This window comes from Triticum urartu, chromosome 5A (genome assembly GCF_056163025.1).
Source record: "Triticum urartu cultivar PI428250 chromosome 5A, HENAU_Tu73, whole genome shotgun sequence".
In the NCBI taxonomy this organism is placed as follows: Eukaryota; Viridiplantae; Streptophyta; class Magnoliopsida; order Poales; family Poaceae; genus Triticum; species Triticum urartu.
This window is the reverse complement of record NC_141877.1, coordinates 624,959,252-624,984,905: the sequence shown is the minus strand read 5'-3', so window position 1 is coordinate 624,984,905 and position 25,654 is coordinate 624,959,252. Positions and strand designations below refer to the sequence as shown.

At 48.2% G+C, this 25,654-nt stretch overlaps 3 protein-coding genes across 4 annotated transcripts; 1 reads left to right on the top strand and 2 right to left on the bottom strand.

Annotated features, from left to right (window-relative positions):
- Positions 1 to 8,240: 8,240 nt before the first annotated feature.
- Positions 8,241 to 10,556, bottom strand: LOC147973492 (thaumatin-like protein 1b). Its single transcript, XM_087522089.1, has 3 exons — positions 10,208 to 10,556; positions 9,384 to 10,104; positions 8,241 to 8,911 (listed from the first exon to the last, which is right to left on the bottom strand). Exons 1-3 carry the CDS (start codon positions 10,269 to 10,271, stop codon positions 8,728 to 8,730), a joined length of 969 nt encoding a protein of 322 aa, XP_087378215.1. The 5' UTR covers positions 10,272 to 10,556; the 3' UTR covers positions 8,241 to 8,727.
- A 4,102-nt stretch (positions 10,557 to 14,658) lies between these two features.
- Positions 14,659 to 20,225, top strand: LOC125531188 (phosphoinositide binding protein). 2 transcript variants are annotated; one of them, XM_048695599.2, is made up of 4 exons: positions 14,659 to 14,856; positions 15,054 to 15,192; positions 16,024 to 16,192; positions 16,974 to 20,225. In XM_048695599.2, exons 2-4 carry the CDS (start codon positions 15,079 to 15,081, stop codon positions 19,940 to 19,942), a joined length of 3,252 nt encoding a protein of 1,083 aa, XP_048551556.2. In that variant the 5' UTR covers positions 14,659 to 14,856; positions 15,054 to 15,078; the 3' UTR covers positions 19,943 to 20,225. The 2 variants fall into 2 exon arrangements, with proteins under 2 accessions (XP_048551556.2, XP_048551557.2); XM_048695600.2 differs by having other exon boundaries at positions 14,721 to 14,856; positions 15,050 to 15,192.
- A 3,330-nt stretch (positions 20,226 to 23,555) lies between these two features.
- LOC147973491 (amino acid transporter ANT1-like) lies at positions 23,556 to 25,317 on the bottom strand. The gene is made up of 2 exons (XM_087522088.1): positions 24,868 to 25,317; positions 23,556 to 24,662 (listed from the first exon to the last, which is right to left on the bottom strand). Exons 1-2 carry the CDS (start codon positions 25,063 to 25,065, stop codon positions 23,583 to 23,585), a joined length of 1,278 nt encoding a protein of 425 aa, XP_087378214.1. The 5' UTR covers positions 25,066 to 25,317; the 3' UTR covers positions 23,556 to 23,582.
- Positions 25,318 to 25,654: the final 337 nt, after the last annotated feature.

Here is a 25,654-nt window from a genome sequence, read left to right as displayed (position 1 = left end):
CAATTCAAATACATCCATGGAATAAACTTTCTTTGTATGTACGCATTCAATCTCATTAAGTCGCAACAAATGGATGAGAAGAATCATCACAACATATGCAGCAATGGAAAACCAAAATTTGCGACATGCAAAAATAACTTTGCATCATGAATGCAAATTTGAAACAGTTGTCTAGAATCATTGCAGTACGTAACAAATGATTATGTGACATGTAAAATGGAACTAGGAAAAAATCATGAATCACTAACCCATCGCTATCAAACGATGGAGCCATCGACAACATTGATCTAGGCACACTTGAACATGGTCTAAGCTGAACCCAACAAATCTCGACACATCCACTCACTAGTAGAAAAAGGGTCAAACGTGAAGCACATTAGTGCCGGTTTGATTTTGACCCGGTACTAATGATATCATTAGTGCCGGTTTGAACGGATTTGCATTAATGTCGGTTCGTGTTGAACCTTTAGTACCGGTTCGTGGCACGAACCGGTACTAAAGGGGTGGTGGCACGATCACCTTTAGTACCGGTTCGTGGCACGAACCGGTACTAAAGGTCTAACCTTTAGTACCGGTTCGTGTCATGAACTGGTACTGAAGGGGTCTGACCTATAGTACCGGTTAGTGACACAAACCGGCAATATAGGGCAATTTTCAAACTCTACCCCCCCCCCCCCCCCCCCGTGTCGCCATTTCAGTTCTGAAAAAATCAAAAGAAAATGATAAAAACTTCAAAAAATAAAATCCTTCGAGAGGTAGTTATATTACTACATCTACTAGTTAGGAAAATTTAAAAACTACAATTTGGACATGTTTTGCAAAAAGTGTAGGAAAAATGTAAAACGGCTATAACTTTTGCATACGATGTCGGGAAAAAACGTATAATATATCAAAAAAATTAGCACGAAAATCCGCATCCGATGGAGACTGCCTACGGCCTGTTTGGAATTTTTTAGAATCCTCAAATTCCAAAAGGAAAAAAAGATATGGTCAAATTTCAGTTTGTTTAAAAAAATTTGGTTAAATCTGGTCAAACTACTTATTCAAGAAGTATTAATGTTACTACATAATTATTCAAGAATATTTGTGTTACTAAATAATTATTTCAATTTTTTTGAATTTTGGTCAAATCTGGTCAAACTATGGTCAAACTTATTCAAGAAATATTAGCGTTACTAAATAATTACTGTTTTTTAGAATAATAGTTTCAAACTCAAACGGTGAAATGTGTGACTTCATGCTCAAACTAAACTCCTGAGGGTTAATAGGATTGACATCTTACTATTGTCAGGAAAACAACAAGTGCAGACTCGGAAACGAAGGAGAATAGAACCCGAAAGTTAAGCGTGCTCGGGCTGGAGTAGTGAGAGGGATGGGTGACCGGTCGGGAAGTTAGATGATTTGGAATGAGTGATCCACACTTGAGCAGTTAAGAGAGGTGATTAGAGACTAAATCATCAAATAATTCAAAAAAATTAAAAATAAAAAAAATCCAAAATTTTCAAAAAAAATTCAAAAAAAAAACTTTAGTACCGGTTGGTAACATCAACCGGTACTAAAGGTCCCCCATACCATGACGCGAGCTCACGCCACGTGGTGGCACTTTAGCGCCGGTTCGTGCCGAACCGGTACTAAAGAAGGAGGGCCTTTAGTGCCCACCCTTTAGTGCCGGTTATGGAACCGGCACTAAAGGCCCTTACGAACCGGCGCTAAAGATCCGTTTTCTACTAGTGACTCCACCTCAACGGCCTGAAAGACTCCCATCGTGAACCACAACTCGAGCTCCATCCTTGAAGTCGAGGGAGCAAACTCGACAAGGAACCTTAGAGGAGCTTTTGCAAGGCTGCCCAAAGCGTGGTGTCCAATCCATGCCATCTTACTCTGACGACCGAGGCGAACATATCTTTCCCTCCTTGCTCTGATGACTGAGACGAACTGGGCGACGATCTATCTACCCACCTCCCCTGCGTTGACCAGGGTCCGGTAGTGGTAGGGGTAGGAATAGTTTAGGGTTTGCCTCCAATAGGTGGCGACAAGACGATGGTCGTGTCGTCGACGTAGAATAAAGTTTCTTCGCCTCGCCCTTTGTTCTAGTGGTGCTTCACACTGTCAAAAGATGCGTGATCCTCATGAAGGTGGCGCTTCGTCGCCGAGAGAGTCATCTGGGATCTGATCCACCTTGACTTTGTCTGACGAGACGGAATTGACGGAGCTCTGCAGCTTGTCATCTCCTCGGTGCTACGACGTTAGGATTTCTCATCGTGCTTGCGCGTCGGTGATTTCTAATGTTAGGTCCTTCGGTATCAATTCATGTGTTCAGCGAAAAGGAATGTGGCTCTGAGGGTTGGTCTCTAGGGACACATGCACGAAAAGGTTTTGGATGTCATCTATAAGGTCAGGCCGCTCCAGTATGAAAGTGGTGACAATGGCTTGTCATCGGTTGTTCTGACGACGGTAATGGTTGTTTGGTGGGACATGGAGTATTTGATCCCGAGCTCATATGCTCCCGTATGAACAGTAAAATCAAAAAATTAGTAAAAAAATCAAAAAAATTTGATTTGTTTTGTAATGAACATTAATAAATTCTCTAACTTCGTGCAAAATTTCAGGTTGAAATGACATTCCTGTAGGTCTGGGCAAAAAAATAAAATCGATGGTCCAAAAAGACTATTGTTGAAAGCATTTTGAAGCATCGATTTTGTTATTTTTGCCCAGACCTCCACGAATATCATTTCGACCTGAAATTTTGCAAGCAGTTAGAACATTCATCAATGTTCATCATAAAAAAAATCAGGTTTTTTTGAATTTTCTTACTATTTTTTCGATTTTATTGTTCATGCAGGAGCATATGAGCTCGGGATCAAAAGAGCACTTTCGTTGTTTGGTGGTCCAAGGATGCAATTTGTGTCATGATTGGATAACTTTGTACTTCTAGTGAACCATTATAATAGATTCAGGGGCGACGTGAGAGGTTTGTGAAAAAACATTATATTCTCGTATGAGATACGAGTAAGAGGAACACTCATTTTTCGTCAAAAGAAAAGATATGAGCAAAAGGCTTGGTGCAATTTTTTTGTTTTCGGGATTATATAAGCCAATAAAGAAAAAAATCATGAGTATTTAAACTCGAGTATCCAGGGATTTTTATTTATTTTTCCTTTAGGACCTCGCAATCTGATTTCTCAACGAAAAGGGTAAACAAAACAAAGTTAAATGTGCCCCGGCCAACGGCCGTTCGCAATGTAAAGGGATCCATCTACTGTCCAAATACGCTCTCTGGTACATATTCTAGTGACGTGTTACCGCATTGGTCGTATCCAAAAATTTGCAAATTGTTCATCTCTTTCTTCCTTCTCTTAAATCTCCTCTTTTCACCTTAACAACCATCTCATCAAACGGTTGGCATGCACAACCTTTGGCCAAGACTGGCAGCTGGCGGCGGCATCATTGAGCTCACATTCTCCATGCATAGGCACGCCATCGCCTAGGGCAAGCTCTGGCGCTTCCACATGGAGTCCGAGCCAACCTCACCTGTAGCCTGTAGGGGCATGGCGTAGGAGGACCCAAGGGCGGAGCACGGCCTCAAACTCGCCAACGATGGGCTGCTCTTCTAAGACGCCATCAAGCAATCATGAGAGTGAATTGCAAAAAAAAAAACATCACATTTTAAGTTTTGTTTAGGGATTGCCACCACATTTCTTGCTGGACCCAAAAATCTACTGTTTTTTCTTACTAAAAATCTTAATAAACACTGATGGCTGATTTGAACCGTTTTAATCCGACTTCTGACATGCCGGGTCCACCTGTAAATGCTGGCATGGCACAAAACGGTCAACACCGTTTGTTGGCCGTTAGGTTGGACGGAGGGTCCACTCGTCAGCAGCCTTGTCTCTCCCAAACTTTCATCGAACATGCATGCGGGTGTGATCGTCGGCGAGCGGGCCAGCGCTTGGAGGCGGCCGCCGGGCTCGTGGCGAAGGTCGTCAGAGGCAGGAGCCATCATAGGGCAACGACGAGGCTAGGTCGGGTGGCGCGCCCTCCCCGCCGTGCGCGAGCACGCGCACCTGCGGCACCCACCCACGACACCGCCCATAGGAACCGCGCGCCAGAGCTCCAGCCCGACCGCAGGCTCGCGGACCTGTCCAGTGGCCACAGGAAGCCACCGGCGTCGCCCGAAAGCGGCACGGGGACCGCGTGTTGCGGGGGTGCCGCCGCACGCGAGTGTGCTCGTGTGTGTGCGCTCAAGTACAGACCAAACTGAGCTCGAGCTGGCCACTGCGGACGTCGTGTGTGGGGAAACAGCGGTGGGACCGTGGGAGGTCCAACCTTGAAGAGCTCCGTCGATGCGCGCGCTTCACTGCCGAGAGGGAGACGAGGCGAACGTGTCGCCCCCGGCCTCTCCTTTCAAACCGCTCGCCGCGTTCCCAGCTCCCCGCGTCCCCGCGCCATGAGCTTGGGCATGGTGAACTCGTGGATAGCACACGAGGAGGCACGCCGCTCTACTCCATGCAGGTGCAGCCGGCGCGCATGGCCATGACGTCCAAGGCCGGTGTGCTCGCCCGCCTCATCAAGGAGCTGAAGGAGCGCGAGTCCCGCCTGCTCCGCTCCCCCGACGAGCTCACCGTGTTTGATGTGGAGCTCCGTGGAGGGAGATGGTGCGACTCGGGGTGGAGGGGAGACGGGCGCAGCTCGCGGGGGCAGAGGAGGGGAGGCCATGTCCAATGAGACGCGCGACACAGCTAGGGGGGCCGGCTGGTGACCGTGGCATGGTGCTCCGGCCGGTGCACGGCGTACTCCTCCCGATGCCAGCAGCGCGCAAACCGTTCGACGAAATGCCACAAAGAAGAATGGTATTACAGAGGAGTATTAACTCTGATGGTGGGCCTCACAACTGATTTAACGGTCAACACGAATGTGGTTGACTCTTACTGCCACGTGGACCTAACCAATGGGCCCTGCATGTCAGAAATCGTATTAAACGGTCCAAATCAATCATTAGTGTTTATTGAGAATTTTAGTAAGAAAAACGGTGAATTTTTGGGCCGAGCAAGAAATGTGGTGTCAATTCCGGAATATAACTTAAAATGTGGCGGTCTGTTGCAATTCACTCAAGTCATGAGGGGCCGGTTGCAGGCGTACGTTTTGCGTATCACTAGTACCGGACTCTGGCACCGTCACCGGTGACACGAGCTGTAGGCAGCTTCCATGTGAGGGTCAAATTTGCCAAAGTTCAGTTTCGACAGTTTAATTCAGTTCCGCTCAGCATCAGCTCTTGCTTAGGCCGCTTGACGTTGGCGGCGGCTTCCATATGAGTGTTAAATTTGTCAAAGTTCAGTTTCAACGGTTTAATTAAGTTTCAACCATTAAGTTCAGTGTCGATAGTAGGTTCAGTTTTCGTGGTTAATTTCCTCCGTCGTTGGCGCCGTGAGCATGATCATGAGCTTGTTGCACGTCGAAGCATCCATGGTAAGGTCGATGAACACAAACACGTCGGAGCATACCGCTCTCTGGTTCGTGGCCTCCTTGTTGTGAAATGAACCTTCGCACTCGCCAGAGGTAGCGCCAAACGAAAGCGCCGGCGGAAGACGTGTGCTGGATGACGGTGGTGAGCACGGGCACGACGAGCTTCCATGCCTTGTTGAGGCCGTGAAGTTTCATGTATGTACGACGATGGATTCAGGTCGTCGGGCTCGCTCGCCTCTGGCCACCACATCTCAGACGTCCCTTGCAGTATCATCATCCCAAGCAGAAACAGGGACATTGTAGAGCTCCTCACAATACCCCTACAAGACTTTGATACGCCCCCAAGAAAACACTCGTTCTGAACTCATCGAAAGAAGGACAAACTGAAAAAAGGACATGAGTATCTCCCCTTTTTTGTTTCGCGAGTGGTCGTTGAACTCTGTATGAGCATATGGTCGCGGGGGTCGAAAGGGAAAATATCAGGTGCTACCAGCACTTAGATGATGCCGTGATACAGAATTCTGGGAGATCCAACGGCTCTTCGGAATCTATTGTGCCTATGCGAATTTTTTAAACTCTTGGATGACTTTTTCGCAAAATGTTCAAGAGCTCCCGAAAGCCGTGGGATTTGAGATCTAATGGTGGGAAATGTGTCTTTGTGATTGAAGAGACAGTGCGAGTGGCTTGAGCGGAAGGCCCGTGGGAGGTGGCACAAGTAGCATGTGCTCTGACGTTTGCAAACTGTGTGGAATCGCGTCGCGGGATCGAGGGCTACCGATGTCACTGTTACTTTGGGTCTGTGCTTTATCTATAAAATGGGGGTGCGGCCTGATTGAAGATGTGGCTGTTACGTTCTCGCGTGTTAGCACAAGACGTCTATACTCAGAATTTGGTAAAACTAGACGGCCTGCTAGAGTCACCATTGATGGTTACTGGCTCACCTGACAGTAGTGCCCAGCGAGCAAGTGTTTTCCTAGTAGAGACCTCCTTTATCTGCCTCCGTAGACATAATTTGGGTGACATACGTGAACAGCGACAGCATAAATTTAAAGCAGTTTCTTTTGAGAGAACAAGTTAAAGCAGTTGGAGACTGGCCCGATCGCTGTCAACTACTGAAGACAGCAATGATCGGATACAATCGTCATACTTAAGCCTCTATTGTTATATGGAGAACACATGAAAAGTTATTCTTTCGACAAACACGAAAAGCACAAGAAAAGCGAGAAAAGGCAAAAGAATGAAAGAAACAGGGGTGTGTGTACACGTGAGGCACGTGAAAAAACGCTTCGCATCTTCCTAATAATCCGTCCATCCGATCCTCATCGAATGGCTCACATGTCGTCTTCCTCTCAAGCGTGTTTCTCCTCAAGCCACGATCTGGTTCATCCTTCTTTGCAACCGCTGAGCAGCTCGTTAATCCAACCCGATCGGCTCATTAACAAGCTGCTCGGCGGTTAACGAGCCGAACCATAATGAGCATGAGCTTAACGAACCGAACCCATCCAATTCACTTGCCTTCCCCCGTCCGTAGACGTGACCGGACGCGTCCGCGGACAGTGACTGGTCACGCATCAAATCAACTACTCTTTATCCGAGTCTCTCATATTTCAATCCCAAGATTCATACAAAGCATGCAAAAAAATCCGACGTACTACATACTACGTACTACCCTAGCAAATCTTCGTCGTCGGAGATGTCCACTATGTCGATGCCGGGAGCCGGGTGGATGGGTGCGTAGGAGGGCTCCAACTCATCCTCCTACTGCTCGACTTCATCCATGTAGGCCAGCATCTCCTTCTCCTCCGCGGCGTGCTGCGCCTCCATCCCTTGCCGGCGACAACGTTTGGCCTCTACATCTGACTCCAAGCTGAGGGAATCGAGGATGGCCTGCTGCTCCGCGTCCCCGCATCCTCCTCCGTCTCCTCCTCAAACTCCTCCTCCGGTTCCACTGCACCCAGAGGTAGCCCCACGGTGATCCGAGCTTCGCGCCTTGCTCGGATCTGCCTAAGGAGCTGCCGCCGGCGCTTCGACGTTAGAAATGGGTGGCCACTTATCCGGCGGCGTGAGGTCATGACTTCTAGTGGTGGCGGACGGGGAGTGGAAACTAGAAAAGCGGTGGCGGACGGGTGGAGGAAAATGGGAAGGGGTAGGGTTTCGGTGCCGGTTGTTGGCTTAAATAGTCGGGCTAGTTACTACTTGGCCCGCCGGAGCGGCGCCACGCAGTGACATCGGTCTGACGGAGGAGACGAACTTCGGACCGTCGGGTTTTCGGACGATTCCGCATGGGACCCCGACTTCAGTCTGACGTGGCGGACACGCCCCGGCGTGCACGGGCGCCCCCATATCCGTGTGGATCAAAATTTCATGACCGGTCAGTGACCTGACGTCCCGCCTGAACGTTTGAGGCGGCTTTGGGGTGCCCAACTATAGATGCCCTAAGATAGATAACGTGGCTGTTGCTTCCTCTAAGATAGATGATGGAGATGTTGCTTTCCTTAAGATAGATATGGGGCTGGTTTTCTCCGGCGAGGTCCGGCCTCTTCATCTCATGCGCCCGAGAAGAAGAAAGGAAGAAGGAAAAAGTGACCGCCGCAACAAAAAGTTTCTTGTAGCTGAAAAATAGCAAAACCTAAGAAAAAAGACGATTATCATGTATGCATCTGTCCATAAAAATACACCCTAAACTGCAACTATACACTCCAATATTCGTACACATCACGCCACGTCCACCAGACTCCAATGGTCAGTGCCCAAACTAATTTACAAACCCAAACTAATTAAGATATGAAATTAGGTCCACTTATTTGATCATATAAAACATAAAAATACCTATAATAAAACAGTCTAATGTAGTTCATCAATTTTCAAATTAGCCTAAACATATTAAAAAGTTGAAACTAAGTCCACTTATTTGGTCATATAAAACATAAAAAATACCTGTAAAACTGTCTAATGTAGTACTACATCATTTTTCGAATTAGCCTAACTAATCCAGAGCCATGCATTTCTTTGCCGCCGAGCCGCAACAGAGAGCAGAGCTCGTGCATACCCGTCCATATGTCATACGTGCGTTTCGTCTCTTCAGAAAATTTCAAATCTCACATCGCGTGGGCCCGTCGCACCGTCAGGTCGGCCGGCCGGCAGGTCACGCGTCCGCTTCGTCCCCGTCCTCTCTCTGTTTCGGGTGGGTGCGCGTGCGCATCAGTCGCGCGCATGATTATCTCATGGCATGGCCCGCGGCCGGCGGCACCGTTGAGTGGCCGATCACTGCAGCACGGGGCGCGCGAGCGCGAGCGCCGCCACGCCGACGAGGACGGCGGCGAGGTCCAGCGACGGCCGCGCGGCCGCCGCCGCACCGGCGAACTGGTCGCCCCCCTGGTACACCATGGTGCCGTTGATCAGCGGCAGGCCCGCCGGCGCCTGCGGGCTCGACCCGGCCGACTTCACGCTGCACAATCAGAAAAGTATTGTCACTTTGTCAGCATGAAATGTTAATAGTATACGGAGTATGCATGCGTACACGTCAGTGCAACAGTCAGCTCCTATCATTTTGAAAATAAGTCACGGAGAGGAGAGTGTGCGTCGTGACGGGATAACACGTTGCGTGTCCGCTGCGAGAGAGGACGATCGACTAATCGACCTGCCGTGGGCAGAGACGATTTGGTTTGGAACTGTTCCATCGGCGGCATGCGTGCCACCGACCGGGCGCTCTCGGACGGACGCGGCGAGGTCGTTGTTGGCCGGCTCGGCTCGTCGGTGCGCCGTGCACGTCAACTGGACAGCGGTGCAGCACCACCGCGTCCGCGTCCAGAGGTCAAAAGTTGCTTCTCTTTTGCTTTCGGGAGCCACGGAAAGGCAGTTGTCTTTTGGTTTGACAATAGGTATCTCGGCGACACGTCGGAGGTCGGACCGGACGGTACCTGGTGGTGCTGGGGCAGAAGGTGATGGCGTAGGCGGAGACGCCGCCGGCGCAGGTGAAGGTGGAGGTGGCGTCGTCGTAGGCGTAGCTGTAGGCGCGCGGGCACGCGTTCTTGAAGAACTGCGAGTAGGCCGACGGCCGGCACGTGCCGGGGCTGCCGTACTCGCCGCTGCAGCAGTACTGCGCCGTCCCGAACGCCTCGCACGCGCTCTTGCACGCCACGCCGCCCGCCCCCGCCGTCGTCGAAGACACGCGCAGGTCGCCCGGGCACGCGCCGTTCAGGTCCACCACGCACCCCGTCGGCGCGCAGTTGCCGCCCGTCGCACCCGCCGCGGCGGGTGCGCCCTGCTCCGGCGCCACCAGCATCGGCAGGTTGTACCCGTCCACCAGGCTCACGTCGTAGAAGTCCATGCCGTCGTTGCCGTCCATGGTGAACTCCGCCAGCGTGGTGGGCGGCGCGGCCCCGCCGCCGGCGCAGTCCTGCCGCCCGGAGCCGCAGTCGCCGGTCACGCACGCGAACTTGCCGGCGGGGTCCGTGGAGCAGAGCGTGCGGCCCCAGAGCCGCCCCGACCACCCCGCGGGCACCGGCATGGTCCTCGACTCCCCCGGGGCGAGCGCGAAGCCGGAGCTGTCCATCCCCGGGGAGCCCGCGCTGGAGAGGATCCCCGGCCACACCGTGTACTCGCAGTTGTTGGTGATGGCGAACGACTTGGACGCCACACCTGAAGAATCAGTGACCAACCATTAGCAAACCACCATGTAAACTGACCGGAAGATTTAAACAAGCTTGAATTGCGTCCATGCATGGACCGATTTGCGGCTTACCGGTGGCTGAGGCGAGCAGTAGGAGGAGGAGGGAGATGAGAGCTCGGCGTGCCCGCGTCGCCATTGTAGCGAGTGCAGAGCGTTGCTCTGATCTGATGGTGCGGTGGCCGGTGTGGTTAGGACAGACACGTGGGTTTTATTTGCAAGGCGGTGGTGGTACTGTGGCCGCCATTGGTGTGGGCAGGCGTTGAGGGGGTATTTATAGAGAAAACCATTTTTTTCTGAGGGAGACGATGAGCATTGGCAGATAAGATATTTTCATGCTTTTTTACGGCGGATATGACGTGTAACTTTCTTAATTTATGGGGTTATTTTACATATTTATTGGCCGTCCGATGTGATCGTAGTTCTATCGCCTCTGCCATGGTCCCACGTGCGAATCGCCACGCAATGCACATCTGCCGTTCGGCGCACTCAATTGAGACCTTTTTTTAATGAAAAAAATCATGATCTATTCTCACTAGAAGTAACGAAAATTATATCCAGAATCCACTTAGCGACAACTACAAGCACTAGAGCGACCTGAAGGCACACTACCATCATCGCTTTTCACTTACTGGAGCTGCGCAAATCATGTTATAGTAGACAGTGAAAAGTCGTCACTAAGGCATCATAGGACCAGCGGGACAAAACAATAATCATCACTGATGAAGACACATATATAGATCAAAAGGATCTAACGTAGAAACACCCGAACAAAAAATGAACGGTAACTGGATCCAAACAGATCCATTGAAGAGCAATGCTGAATAAATCCCGCGGGATCCGCCAGAGACACCCTTTCACATGCCTTCCGACGATGTTAGACACACCTTCTCTACATCATTTACAGTGAAACATTGCGGAAAAGTGCTCGTCAATTCCCTATTCTCTTCGTTGGGTTCGACACTATCACTTATTGAAAATGCTACGATAGATCCCTTATTATTTATGGGTCATCAGGGTTCCACCAACATACCAAGGTTGCGCCGCCATGGGGTGGTCACCGCTTCTGATGAGGCCGTGGTGACACACCAAGAGCCACCAACACTGGTGGATCCAGGCGCCATTTGAGCAGACACAATAGATTTCCGCTGGATCAATTTTGACTACGGGCGGGCGCACTCCTCCCGGGAGCGACGGAGAGCCGTGTGGACGGCCACATTCTCCTCTACTCCGCATGGGATGAGGCCCCAGTCCACGAATCCAGACTTCTTAGAGTCAGATCCATTGTCCGCCATGCCGGAGAAGCCTAGCGTTCGCCGGAGAGGAGCTATGGGGCGAAGGCGAGCGGGGTGAAGAGTAGTGGAGTGGAGGTGCTAGGGTTTGGTTCGGAGTGCGGATAGGGCTGGATATACGTGGGATCGGGGTAGGCCATAGTCGGCCGGATCCGACATGGCGGACGCGTCCTGTCACGCTGAGGCATCCCCATATCCGTCCCCCATATGGGCTGGGTATGGAGGTTGCCGGTCAGCCCAAACGTTGGGGCTGCGTTTGGGAGGCCAGTTGGGTAGCTTTTTCCAGTTCGAATTTCGGACAGTGATCGGGCAGGCCGCCCAGGTGTTTGGAGTGGATATGGGGTGTCATGTTGTAAATGCTCTTATGGTTATAGGATGATACACTCTCCACATACTTAGGGATCTCTGATGCATAGCTGATTCGTGAAACATAGTTGTCATACTATTACGCCCCTATACATATATACATGGACAATGCCCATAACCTAGCTTGCGGGAAAACTCATTGTGACACAAATTCAGTCAATCAATACAATATATAGCAAGCCAAAAGAAACAATATAGCGAGATGTAGGCGGAAGTGGACTAAAAGCACTCGGCGACGACCCACTCCGAAATCACTGCCGATCGTCTGCATGCTCGGGATGTGCGACATTGTTACATAAATGAATTCTTACATGTGAATACCAGACCAACGCGTACTACTCCCTCCGTTCCTAAATATTTGTTTTTTTAGACATTTCAAATGACTACTACATACGGATGTATGTAGACATATTTTAGAGTGTAGATTCACTCATTTTGCTCCGTATGTAGTCATTTGTTGAAATGCGTAGAAAGACAAGTATTTAGAAACGGAGGGAGTACAATATATCATAGCAGTGCATGCATGTCCTCCATCATTTAATAAAGCAGCTCAGAACAGGAACCATAATTATTGCTATGAGCCATGCAAGTTCGCTCGTTGGCTTACACGCTGGTGGTGACCGTCTCGACGACGGCCTTGAAGAGGACCGCCGCATCGTCCACGAGAACGAGCCCTTGTACTCGCCGCCGCCGGTGAGCCAGACGCAGTTCGTCCCTGGCCTATACTAGGCTTAGCTACTCCAACCTCCAAGAAAGCCCGTGTACTCATCGCCGCCGCCGAAGAACCAGACCCAGTTCGTCCCAGACCTACTAGGCTACTACGTTATCAACACCTCCAAGCTCCGAGAAAGGCAGCTTATGTCGTCAAGGACTTCTTCCGTTGGAAGACGTGGAACCACATGCTGAAGTAGCAGTGGCTGAATACGGTTGTGTGGCCGGAGTATGAGCTCGGCGTGCCCCCGTCGCCACTCTACTTCATGCATGTTCGTGCACGACCTAGACTCGCTATACCAGCCACCAGCAAGCCCTCCTCGACAAGCTCGACCTCGAGAGCTTGACCAACGAGGTGACACAGAGCTCCCGGGACGTGGTGCGGGATAGCTGGCTTGAAGTTGGAAACGAGAGAGTTGAAAGAAGAGAGGAGGAAGAAACGATGACTGCATTGATTAAACATGTGGCCGTTACAGGAGTAAAGACAGCTTTGGTTGTTGGTTGTTGGGCGCTGGAACAGACGTGCTGGGGCCCGGAGACAGACGGTGCAGAGAACACATATATGCATTGAACTAAAATTAAAGAATACACTCAAACTACATATAGTGGTACATATCCCGATGCATATTGAATGGCGAGATACCAGGGAGGTGAGCCCGCAGGTGCTCCTACGCACTTTCGGATGTAGGGTTACTACCTATTCGGGTCTGAAGCGGGGGTAAAAGTAAAACCATGATGCCTAAGTTCCCTTCATGCACCACAAATCTCCCTATTTTCTTATTACGCAATCACCTCCTGATCGTAAGATCAATAGATCATTATTCATCCATATTTGACTCCAAACCATGCGGAAATTCGCAGGGGCACTCACCTGCCGAGCCCTGCCGTTCGCTTGATTTGCCTCGTGATTCGTGAAGAAGTTGAACCCCGCACAAAGGCACAGTAAAAAAGAAAATCTCTTAATAAGATTTAAGTTTCAGCGATGAAACTTACCCTTTTTGCATTAAAAAATGCCTGGCTTCAATAAGTTTCAAAGATATAATTTTAAGCAAATTTTCCTGTCAATGTAGACACAAAATAATTGATTTTTAATGGCCGCTTTATTTTTGAAACTTAACAAGTTTTTTTTTCAAAGTTCGTCAAAGTATATTGAAAATGGATCTTATTTGAAAGCGCTAGTCGTGACAAACCCGAATATGAAAGCAGAACTTTATTTAATTTTTTCATTTAAAAGATATAGAACTTTAAAAATCGAAAGCCAAAATAAAAAGGCGCCCCTGCACTTGCGTGCCATAAATCCTCTAGACCATGGGGTATGAACGGAATTTGCGTCTAGAAGATGATGGTGACTCACATGACACCGCACACCATCGTCTTCGTGAAGCGGGGTTTCTACTTTTACTTTAACACCATCCTAGACGACGGGGAGCAGTTAGCCGAAGAACTCACCACCCTAGAACAAGGAAAAAACACAAACCTTGGATCTTCGACGAAGGTCATCTACATCTCAGACAACCCTTTCTCTCGGATTGTCTTCATTCTAAAAGATCACAACTGGGAAGAAAGGGAAGGAAAAGCAAAAAGAAGCATATGAAACGAACGACATCGGTCGGAGCACGATATCTAAATGTAAGCCATGGTCCCCTAAAGAAGAGTCGTAACAGATCATAGAGGAAAAAAATTATTCATGTATTGCTTCACATTTTTTGTAAAATGTTTGTATTTATATGCGAAACAAAAAAAAACTAAAACCGGAGAAAATCATAAGAAACCACAAAAATCACTAGAAACAATATCGCAGTTTTTTTAGAAACACCTATAATTTTATATTCATGCTCATAAAAATTACAACTACACTGATTTTGACCTAAGATTTAAGAAAATACAAAATAACTCCTATAACTAAGAATTACAATAAAATTCTTCTAACACATCTTCTTCGCGATATCAATCTCTGTTTGAAGAAATACTCCATAAACTTCGATAAAAAGACTGCGATTGGACTGGAGCAACGATGTTGTTAGCACGGAATCGCTCGGGGCCCTCGGTGGCAATTGCACAAGTATCAGGGTAGCACTGCCGTGGGAGGTAGCTTCGCTGGTGAAGCATCTACAGTATTTCTTTTCCAGCTATATATAAAAAAAGAAGCATGTTTTCAATCAAAAAGGTACTACTAGAAGAAGCCCACCCAGACAAAGGAAGACCTCCGAGGGCTACCCTGCAAGATCCCCTGCCCTTGGACTCCGGCTCCGACTCCGGCCCGGCGGCGTGCTTCTCCCCCGCTCCGCCTCAAATCTCCGCCCCGTCCGGGGGCGCCGACGACCGTGCGCTCGTCTCCCTCCTCCCTCGACCAAGGTCAGCCTCCTCCCCCTCCTCCTCTTCCACCTCGCCTTCACCGCCCCCGCACGGCACTCCTGAGCTGTTGCTCCAGATCCACGGATCGCTGGTCAGGAGTTGCGCCCCTCCCCATCGTCGCCATCGCTCTCTCTGATCAACTTCATGTGGGTTCTAGTGATTAAATTTAACCTGCAGAGTGCTTTGCTCGCAGACAGGCAGGGTTTCTTCCTGCCAGTAGCCATGTTGGAAAAGATCGGGCTGCCGCCCAAGCCGTCGATGCGAGGGGCGACCTGGGTGCTGGATGCCTCCAACTGCCAGGGCTGTGCCGCCCAGTTCTCCTTGTTCACACGGAAGGTAATCAATCTCGTGATCTCTGGCCTCGTGATGATGATGTGAAGCATAACCTACTCCTCTGCCATGATCCAATCAGGCACAATAATCCAGTTCATACCAAACCCCCTTCACTTTTGGATCACTGTCTCACACTACTTGTAATGATCGAAGAAAGTCTACTCATTACTTGCATAAATTCTCCCCTCTGCCTCTGCTGTCATGACTATGCAGAACCAAGAATTAGCAGTTTAACAGGTTGAACTGTGGGCTTTCACTGTGTGCTTACAAGGGGGTTCGATGAAGTGTTGACACGCATCTCAGCCTATTAGTACACGATCGGATCACAGCCCCCCAAAAAAGTACAGAACCACCACATGCTGCAAGCTTCACGCCTTTTAGTTCCGTGCATTGCGATTATGTCCAGGAGGATGAGGTCATTCCCATGAGCTTGTGCAGAGGGGGAAAGCTAAGTTGGTGCACATTCTCACTGGAATGACCTCAATGTATGTCGACTGATAATATCTCTTTTAGTCCTAGCAGTGAAAGTTAATAATTGCTCTGTTTCATGCCTAATAAAAAAAGTTGCACTGCATGTTTGTTTTATGCTATCTGAATATACATTCGCAAATCCAAAGCTTTAAACAGAAAATTCATGTGCTGTTGCCGGTCTCTCATGAAGTTTGGATTTATTGGGTCTGAAAATACCTCTTGTTCTGTTTCAGTAATTTAAATGGTTGAATTCATCGTTAGTGTTTGCATATTTGTCACTTGACAGAAACTTAACATTTCTTGTAATATTATGGAGATGGTTGGACCAGGAGTTGTGTTAACTTTTGTGTATTTAATATGTAGCATCATTGCCAAAGATGTGGAGGCCTCTTCTGCAGCAGTTGCACCCAGCAGAGGATGGTGTTACGTGGACAGGGTGACTCACCTGTTCGAATTTGTGATCCTTGCAAAAAACTCGAGGAAGCAGCACGCTATGAGTTGAGATATGGACACAAAAATAGAGCCGGAAAAGGTAAATTTATTTCCATGCGCTCTCTATCAAATTTGTTTCTCATCAAAGGAATTATGATTTGGTTGATACTTGACACATCTAAAAGCGACGAGTCCTGCTTGATTAAAAATTAATATGATTGTCAGCATTGGACACAATTGCTTTTGTATTATGCAACCTTCCCAACCAGAGCACATTAGGGCACTTGTGCACAGTCGAGCTGCAGGGCTGAGCTCTGCAATATTCGTCCTCCTGTTTGGAGTTCTGTATGAGATGTATATCCATGCGGTTTAAAACACAGGGGATAATTAACTGACTAACCTAACAATGGTGCTTTCGTCTTCTTACTGCTAAACAAGTACTCCCTCTGTAAACAAATATAAGAGCGTTTAGATTACTAAAGTAGTGATCTAAATACTCTTATATTTCTTTACGGAGGGAGAAACACTTAGGCAGTGTTTGTCCATTCACGTGATTTAACATGTTCCTGTTTGTCTGGTAGCTACAGCTCAGAATTTCAAGTGCTGATAAAACCATATAATTTTGGTCTTTGTTATGAAAGGTTATATTCTCTGTAGATGTTACACATGTGAAGTTATTACTAGTTTGGTTGTTTAATGGTTCTCATGTTTATTATGCACTGCTTTCCTTATTATTTCCCACCAAGCTGAAACATGGTTAAGTTTTACTCCAGTTATAGGAGTATGCTGTTGTCAACTTAAAGAGTACGCAATTATATATTTCTCTTCACATTTTTTGCTTGAAATACTTGCAAATAATTCTATGTATGTTGTTTCCACAGCTAACACAAAAACAGCTTCTAAACCAGAGGATGAAATACTTAGTGAACTTCTTGGAGGTGATAGTGTGCACGGTCAGCTTTCTCGTAGGGAATCTCTGGGTTCTGAGGTTCCTGGGAGAACCGTAAGCACTGCCAGTGCATCCAGTTCTGGTTCCAGAAAAGCCATTATGGATGGGAATGGTGATGGAAGCCTTTCCACTGAAGCACAAAATTATGAACTCAACAACAATGCATCCATTTTTACTCCGGAAGAACTGCGTCAACAAGCAGTAGAGGAGAAGGGAAAGTACAAAATACTGAAGTCAGAAGGAAAACCTGAGGAAGCACTGCGGGCGTTCAAGCATGGTAAAGAGCTTGAGAGGCAAGCCGCAGCACTTGAATTAGAATTGAGAAAGAGCAGGAGAATGGCGACAAAAGCTCCCAATGTTAGTGCCGTTGTTGGTTCCCAGAAAATTGAGGATTATGATGACGCTGTAACAAAAAAGGCTCCAAGTGGGAAAAGGGTTAGAAAAGAAAAGAATGATCTTGCTTCTGAACTCAAAGATCTAGGCTGGTCAGATGCAGATCTTCATGATGAAACAAGGCCAACCACTATGAGTGTTGAAGGAGAGCTGTCACAGATTCTTAGAGAAGTAGCACCAAAGACATCAGAGGGCAAGAAAGCTGGTGGTATTGACAAATCCCAGGTTAATGCTCTTAAGAGACAGGCCCTAGTGCTGAAGCGTGAAGGTAAACTTGCCGAAGCAAAGGAAGAGCTGAAGAAGGCTAAAATTTTGGAAAGACAACTGGAAGAACAGGAGATTCTGGGCGAAGCAGAAGAGTCTGATGATGACTTGGCTGCAATTATTCATAACATGGATGATGATAACCAGGATGACATATTATACGACAATTCAAGACTACCTGCTATCAATTTCGAACAAATACTGGCTGTCTCTGATGATCTTAACTTTGATGGGAATTTCGATGTTACAGACGATGACATCAATGACCCAGCTATGGCTGCTGCCCTAAAATCATTTGGTTGGAGTGAAGATGATGACAACCAAATGGACAGCCATGCACCTGTTTCTTCTTTGAATCGAGAGGCAGTAAAGGAACAAGTGCTTGCTCTGAAAAGAGAGGCTGTTTCTCACAAGAAGGCTGGTAATGTTGCAGAGGCCATGTCATTGCTTAAAAAGGCAAAGCTACTTGAGAAGGATTTGGAAACTGAACAGCCAGAGTCGGAGGTCCCTTTTTCAGGACAGAAAATTACACACACTGAAGATATCACAGTCACAGAGATTAACACGCGTCGTGTATCAGCACCAAAAAGTAAGCTTGCAATTCAGAGGGAGCTGCTAGCTCTGAAAAAGAAGGCACTAGCGTTGAGAAGGGAAGGAAAGGTGGATGAGGCCGAGGAAGAGTTGAAGAAAGGCAATATTCTTGAGAAGCAACTCGAAGAGCTTGAAAGCTCTTCCAATAGACCTGTAGCCAGGGAAAACATGGGCTTTAGTTCAAAGTCCCCACTCAATGCTGAACCCCCTAGTCTGGATTTTGCTGATGAAGGCTATGAACCTGAGGTGACAGACAATGACATGCAGGATCCAGCATTGCTGTCTGTGTTGAAAAATATGGGATGGGAAGATGATGATAATGATTCTGTGAAAACAACAGATAAACCATCGAATCGTTCACCTGTAGTTGCTCAGAAGCCAAAGAAGAATAAGGGTCAGATTCAGAAGGAACTGCTTGCTATCAAAAGGAAGGCTCTTGCATTTAGGCGGGAAGGGAAGAACACAGAAGCTGAAGAGGAACTAGAGAAGGCAAAGGTCTTGGAGGAGCAACTGGCAGAGATAGAAGAATTGGCTAACTCAACTGCTTCTCAAAAAGGTTCAGGTCCTGGTGAACATGAGACTATGGAAAATAAATATGATATTCAACATGTCCCTAATGTTCATGCTACTGCATCTTCAATAAGACATGCATTGAAGGAGGATGTTTCGTTGCCAGTGAATGCAGCTGAATTTAGTTCTGGAAGCAAACCACAAAGTGAAACAGTCACTTCTAAACCTGCTCACAAATTGGAGGTAACTAGTGATGGAGCATACTCGGCTTTCTCCAGGTCACCTATTGCTGATCAGTTGCAAACTGCAGAAGCATCACATTCACCTTCTGATGTTGATCATAAAGAACCTCCAAAGGCACATGGAGACGACACACTCAGAGATGATATCTTACTCCATAAGAGAAAAGCAGTTGCTTTTAAGAGAGAAGGGAAGTTGGCAGAAGCTAGAGAAGAATTGAAACTAGCAAAACTCTTAGAGAAGCGTCTTGAAGCCCCTCAACAAGACAGTGAGGATGGTGCACATGAGTTAGCCACAGCAGCTGTTCAGCAGAGCAATTCGATCCAGCAGTCTGCCAGCGTCACCACTCACACCAATCCGTTGACCTATGCCCCTCCAGCACAGGAAAACAAGTCGGTTGAGCCTCAAAAAGCAATGTCCAGCCGAGACCGTCTCAGAATCCAACGTGAATCCCTCACTCACAAGCGCAACGCCCTGAAGTTGAGGAGAGAAGGAAAGACTGCGGAAGCAGATGCGGAATTCGAATTGGCCAAGTCACTAGAGAGCCAACTGGAAGAGTCAGATAGCCAGGGTTCGAACTCTGGAGGAAAGTCTGAAGCAAGTGACGCGTTTGTGGAAGATCTTATTGATCCTCAAATGATGTCTGCCCTGAAATCCATCGGCTGGAGCGCAGCTGACCTGTCCACGCAATCTCCGAGCCCTCAACCTTTGGTGAAAGCAGAGGCAAGGCCAACCGTCGCAGCTACAAGCAAGGCTCAGACAGAGAAAAGCCAGCTCGAGGAACAGATAAAGGCTGAGAAACTGAAGGCCCTCACCTTGAAACGGGAAGGGAAGCAGGCAGAGGCTCTGGAGGCCCTTCGCTCAGCAAAGCGCCTGGAGAAGAAGCTGGTCTCACTTAGCTAAGTACTCCTTCACCTTCCTTACCTCACAATTTTTGTTTGGTAAGTCATCCCAGATGATAGTTTGTCTAATAAGGGTGTAATACTGTAATGCATGTCCGAATTAGTAGCAGAAGGCTTATAACTTGTGAGCCATGTGCGCAGCACCTTTGGCCATGTGTGTATGTAAAGCTGTAGCAACTGAAGTTGCCGGGGCACGATTGTTTTCATGACTCCAAAGTGATAACTGCATGTCTGCATCCGTGTAACAATATATATACTGAACTTAAGTTGATTTATTTGTATCATATAGAACCTCACAGGAGCAACAGTAGAATCATTTGTGTGTGTGCACCTCAAGGTTGTCAACATTGAATGTAGAAAGGCTGATGAGGAAATTCATAAAATGATTTAAGATCTTGAGGGCATGTGGGGCATACCTCGGGATCACATTAGCATCCCTCATAAGTTAGATCGTATTGTTATAGATGGTGATTAGTGTCAAGATTTTGAAGATTGTGTTGTTATCCTGAAATGTACTAGTTTATCTTCCAGATGGTAGATTCCAGTTTACTAGGAAGATCTTGAAGTGATTTTCAGTTTGACTGTTGGTGTTGTTATCTTTGTTTTTTAAGTTATATTTTGAATTTTAACTTGAATTTTTGTGACAACCTACATTAATGTTGTATGAGTGTGCTAAATTTATTTCAGAATTTTTTGAACATTTTAAAAGCATGATGTGAGTTCGATGCACCGGTAGCACCACAAGCTCCGGTGCACTAGTGTTCCTAGCCTGTTGTCAGTTTGATGGCCAAATTCCATGTTTCAGTTTCCAGAAACCTCTCCAGTTGCTGCCGCCAATGTCAGTGCTCGCTTGTGTTTCTCGGAACGAAAAACGGTGGTCGGTCCAGTGTTTGGCCATTATCCTTGCGATATATCTTATGGATCCAAAGTACTATTAAGTCTTTTTAGACATTTAAAATGAACTACATATTGATGTATATACACGTAATTTAGAGTGTAGATCCACTCATTTTGCTTTGTATGTAGTCCATATTGCAATTTAAAAAAAAACTTATATTTAGGAACGGAGGGAGTAGCTTGTTTGTTGTTTGATCTCCAGACTCCAGTTGGTCGGACTATGCTTATTCCTAGTTGTCAGAAAATCTTTACTATGTTTCTGTTTTCAGTATTGGAGTCGGGTTTGTTTGTGTGCCCTGTTTGAACTGCTTGCTTGTGCAGTAGAGTCTGTTTTTTTAGATGTTTGGAGTCTCTTGGATGAGATGTTGCTTGTGTTTATCTGTCTGTTTGATGCACGCACCATCCTGCAATCCTGGGTCCATTCCATGTAAGCACGGGAGGGGTATTTTATCCCGAGCTCAATTGCTCCTGCTGTGAACAGTAAAATAAATAAAAAAAGAAAAAAATTCATAAAATTCTGAACTTTTTTGGCAAACTTTAAGAAATATTTGCAAAATCACATATCGGAGCAAGTCGTGGCAAAAAAATAAAATCAGAGCTTCAAAATGCGTTTGAAAGTAACATTTTCAAAGCATTGGTTTTGTTTTTTTAGGGCATGTACAATGCCGGTGCTTAGGCCGAGCGCTAGGATCAAATTCCTGGCCGTTAGGTGTGATTCCCGACCAAGTTTCAACCATTTCTAAGACGCTCCGGCTTTTTCTAATTCCTGGCCGTTAGGTGTGGATACCAGGGACGGAGCGTCTCCACAGTTTAAAATGAAAATGGAGGAAATTAGCTAGCGTCGATGCCAGGGAAGTCTTCGGACGCTCCGGCTTTTTCGTCGTAGGATTAGCCAATTTCTCTGTTCTTTTCTAACTGGCCTAGCGCCTGCTAGTGTTGTAGGGATGGACTCTAATGTGGGCGCTACAAAGAAAAATATTTTATTTAATTCCTGCTAACGCCCATGTAAGCGGTGAGCATTGGAGATGCCCTTACCATGCCTTGCACTGATCTGATTTCGTGATTAATTTTTGCATGCACTCCAAACATTCTCTCAATTTTACCACAAAAAAATTCAGATTCTTTTGATTGTTTTTTTGAATTTACTGTTTATCCAGGAGCATTTGAGCTCAAAGATTAGAAACTCCACGTCCAAACAAAAGGGCCTTGGTGCCAAAATTCATCACCAAAAGTTCAATATGCATTTCTTCTTGATACTCCTTTTTTTTTGCTCAACAAAATGGCCTTTGGTTCAATATGCATTTCTTCTTGATACTGACAGACACCTCAAAGCTAATGTTGCCGCGCATGAGCTAGCTCGTTTCACTTTCAGTAGTGCAACTGTGGATGTTTGGCATGTTGAACCCCCCTGGTTTCCTAGGTCGTTGTAACAGACAACATTATCATTTGAATAAAGCTGCCGACGTTTAAAAGAGAAGAAGAGGTGCTCCACATCCAATTTACGGATGATGCATTCCAACCCACATCATGCTTGGCTCCGTCTACTCACAAGGCCATTTCAAGCGCAAGGCATGAGGAAACTTGTCGGTGTTGAGGACCCCTAGACCATCATATTCATGCGGCGGATGAACGACCTTTCAATTCACCTTGCATTTTGCACCCGTCGTCCTATCCGAGCCGGACCAAAGAAAATCCCTTTCAAACTTGTTAACATTACTTAAGAGTACTTGGTGAAATAACAAGTGGTTGATAAAGTACACTACTTGGGAGGTGACGACGGACTTGACAAGGGGCGTGCGTCCAATGGTGGTAAGGTTTTGGCCTTCGTAAGTGACCAACTTGCTCGCGACTTTATCATCAAGGAATTGAAGATCCACCTTCTTGTGTTGTCAAACGGAGAGTTCAAGACCTAAGTATTTTATTGGAAAAGATGCTCTAGCTGCCGGCAACCTTTGAGGGCTCATTCGGTTTGGAGGAAATCAAAACGTAGGAATTAGGAGTAGTATAGGAATATGATAGGATGACACTTGCCATCCTAAGGAATTGACTTGCCCCGTTCCTACGCGTAAAATGAGCTTTGAGTGGATGTGTAGTTTCCTCCAAAAACACGGGAAATGAGTAGTATTCCTACGAAATTCCTGCACGCATTTCCTACAAACCGAATGCATACATAGGAAATTTTCCTCTGAAATCCTTATTCCTATGTTTTTCCTACGAAAATCCTCTAAACCGAATGAGGCCTGAGGATTGTGCCCCAAATTTAGGTAGTTGCATCGAATGGACATGATGGAGCTCTTATAAAATTTGGTCCATAGACCGGTGAGTGACCTCACCAAAACCTCTCAGTATGGTTGAAAGGTTGTCAATATCTCTTTTAATTGGAGCCATGACCGTCACGTCATCCGCATATAAGAAGGTTCACACCATTACACCCTTTCCACGAAACTTGTGGAGAAACCCCTTTCGTGGTGCCAATTCAAATATTTGTTGTACTGGATCAATGACAATGACGAAGAGAAGAGGGGAAAGGGCCCCCCTTGCCAAAGCCCACGACCGAGTGATTGTTAAAAAAACATGATGGTGTAGGCAAAAAAAAAAAAACATGATGGTGCATGTAAAACTCACCAGCGGATGAAATGAGACGACGCTCTTTGGTTCTGCAGGTCTTTTGTTGACTAATTTGGATGGTAATTGAATCTTTTTTTGTGTGCCTGTACTGTACGAAATTGATGACCATTTTCTAATTATAATTTATAAATGGGTGCCAAGACCGTATACATCCCGTGGCCGGCAAACACCAGACCGGCGAGCAACAAAAAGTAGTCCACCGCACGCGCCCACGGGCTCGCCGTCGGCCCCACGAAGCGGAGGTGGAAGAGCGCCGGCAGCACGAAGGAGAGCAGCGCGCACACCGTGCTCCCCACGAACGCGACGAAGTCCCCGAACGCCGGCACGAAGCACGCGATCGCGGCCAGCGCCGCCACCACCGCCACGCGGCTCAGGTGCAGCGCCGCCCGCTGGACCACGCCGCCGCAGCGCCTCCGCACCCACCCGCCCGGCGCCAGCAGCCGCGCCTCCACGATCTCGTGGATCGGGTACATCATCACCGCGAACGTCAGCGCCAGCCCCACGCACAGCACCACCTTCACGGCGGCGGTGGACCAGGTGTCCGGGAGGTTGAGGGTGACGATGTCCCGGGTGGCGTCGCCGTAGGCGAGGTAGCCGCAGATGCCGAAGCCGATGTAGACGACAGTGACCCCGACGATGGCCTGGAAGAGCACCGGCCGGAACCTGCCCCGGTTCGACATGGACGCCTCCAGCGCCAGCGTGAGGCAGAACCCCTCGAAGCAGAACACGGCGACGCCGCACGCGAACGGCACGCCCCAGAGACCCGCGAACGCGCTCCGGCCGGCGAACGGCCGCCCGCGCTCGGCCAGGAGCTGGACGTCCTCCTTGACGACGGCGGCCACGGCCAGCACGGTGCAGGCGTCGGCGAGGATGCTGAAGGGCGCCAGCGCGGAGAGGGATCGGACGAACGAGAGCGCGACCTCGGCTGGCAGCAGGAGTGCCAGGACTACGGCGGGCGGCGAGAGCGTGGGGAGCACGGAGCTGAGGTTCTGGCCGATGAAGACGAGGTAGGCCACGCTGCCGCCGGTCTGGCCGATGATGATGATGGCCTCCGTGAAGTACCTGCCGATGGGGCCGAAGCCTCGCTCGCCCAGATCCCCGTAGGTGTAGTTGCCGCCATCGCCATGGCGGCGCTGCTCATCTCCGAGTCCGTCCTCCTCTGTTTCTTGCTCCCGCAGCTTGTCCCTGCAATCCAGCTTCAGACCAAACAGCAGCTAAATTCAACTTCGAATGCGTGACAAATCTTGATGAGACTAATCGACTGAGCGGATCAAGCTGAATAATCAGTCACGGAGCTCACGGTATACTAAGATGGAGTGAAGCTTGTTGAATTCTATAAGAAATCCAAGAAATGATACTGAAACAGGGGGGCTGGAGACGGAGCAAAGTGTGTATACTGACCAGGAGGAGCATGCAGTAGAAGGTGGCGGCGCCGGCGCCAGCGACGCCGAGGGCGCCGGCGAGCCAGCCCGCGGTGCGGAAGGCGTAGGGCAGGCCGAGCACGCCGGTGCCGACTATGGACACGACGATGTTCCCCAGCGTCTGCGCGGGCGTGGCGCCCCTCCCCTCCAGCAGCGGCACCTTCACCTCCGGCGCCATGGAGTGGAGGGGTGGTCCGACGGGCTAATTAAACAGCGAGCCAGTCTCGGAGCCGCAGCTTATACGATCAACCAAAGTGCTCAGCGAGAGAAGGCATGGCCGGCGATCTCGCGACGTTCCACCGGGTTCTTGGAGGAGAATGGGGATGGATCACTGGTGATGATGACGACGCGTCGCTTCGGTAGGTGGTGGCGTATGGGGGGTTCGCGCTGGACGCTGTCGGGTTGCGTGGGGAAAACACATGGTGCACGCCGTGCAGGGTTTTCCAAGTGGTTTTGGTTGGGATGGATCTGATTTAGGTGGACGGATGGATCTGATCGTTTCAGATCGTCAACGATTTTTCCCGTGGAAAATGGGTTCATAATAGGCTGCGGAATCACACACGGCACACGGCACACACGGCACACTTTCCTTTGCCATCTATATGGGGTACGTGTGAGCGAGCGAAAGATAGCCAGGTCAGAGTTTACCATAGCATGTTTAATCTACAACCTTTTTGAAGAGTGGAAGGAAGATTGTATTACCTCGGTCCCAAATTACTTGTCTTACATTCGTTGAGATACATACTCCGTTTATATATTAGTTTACG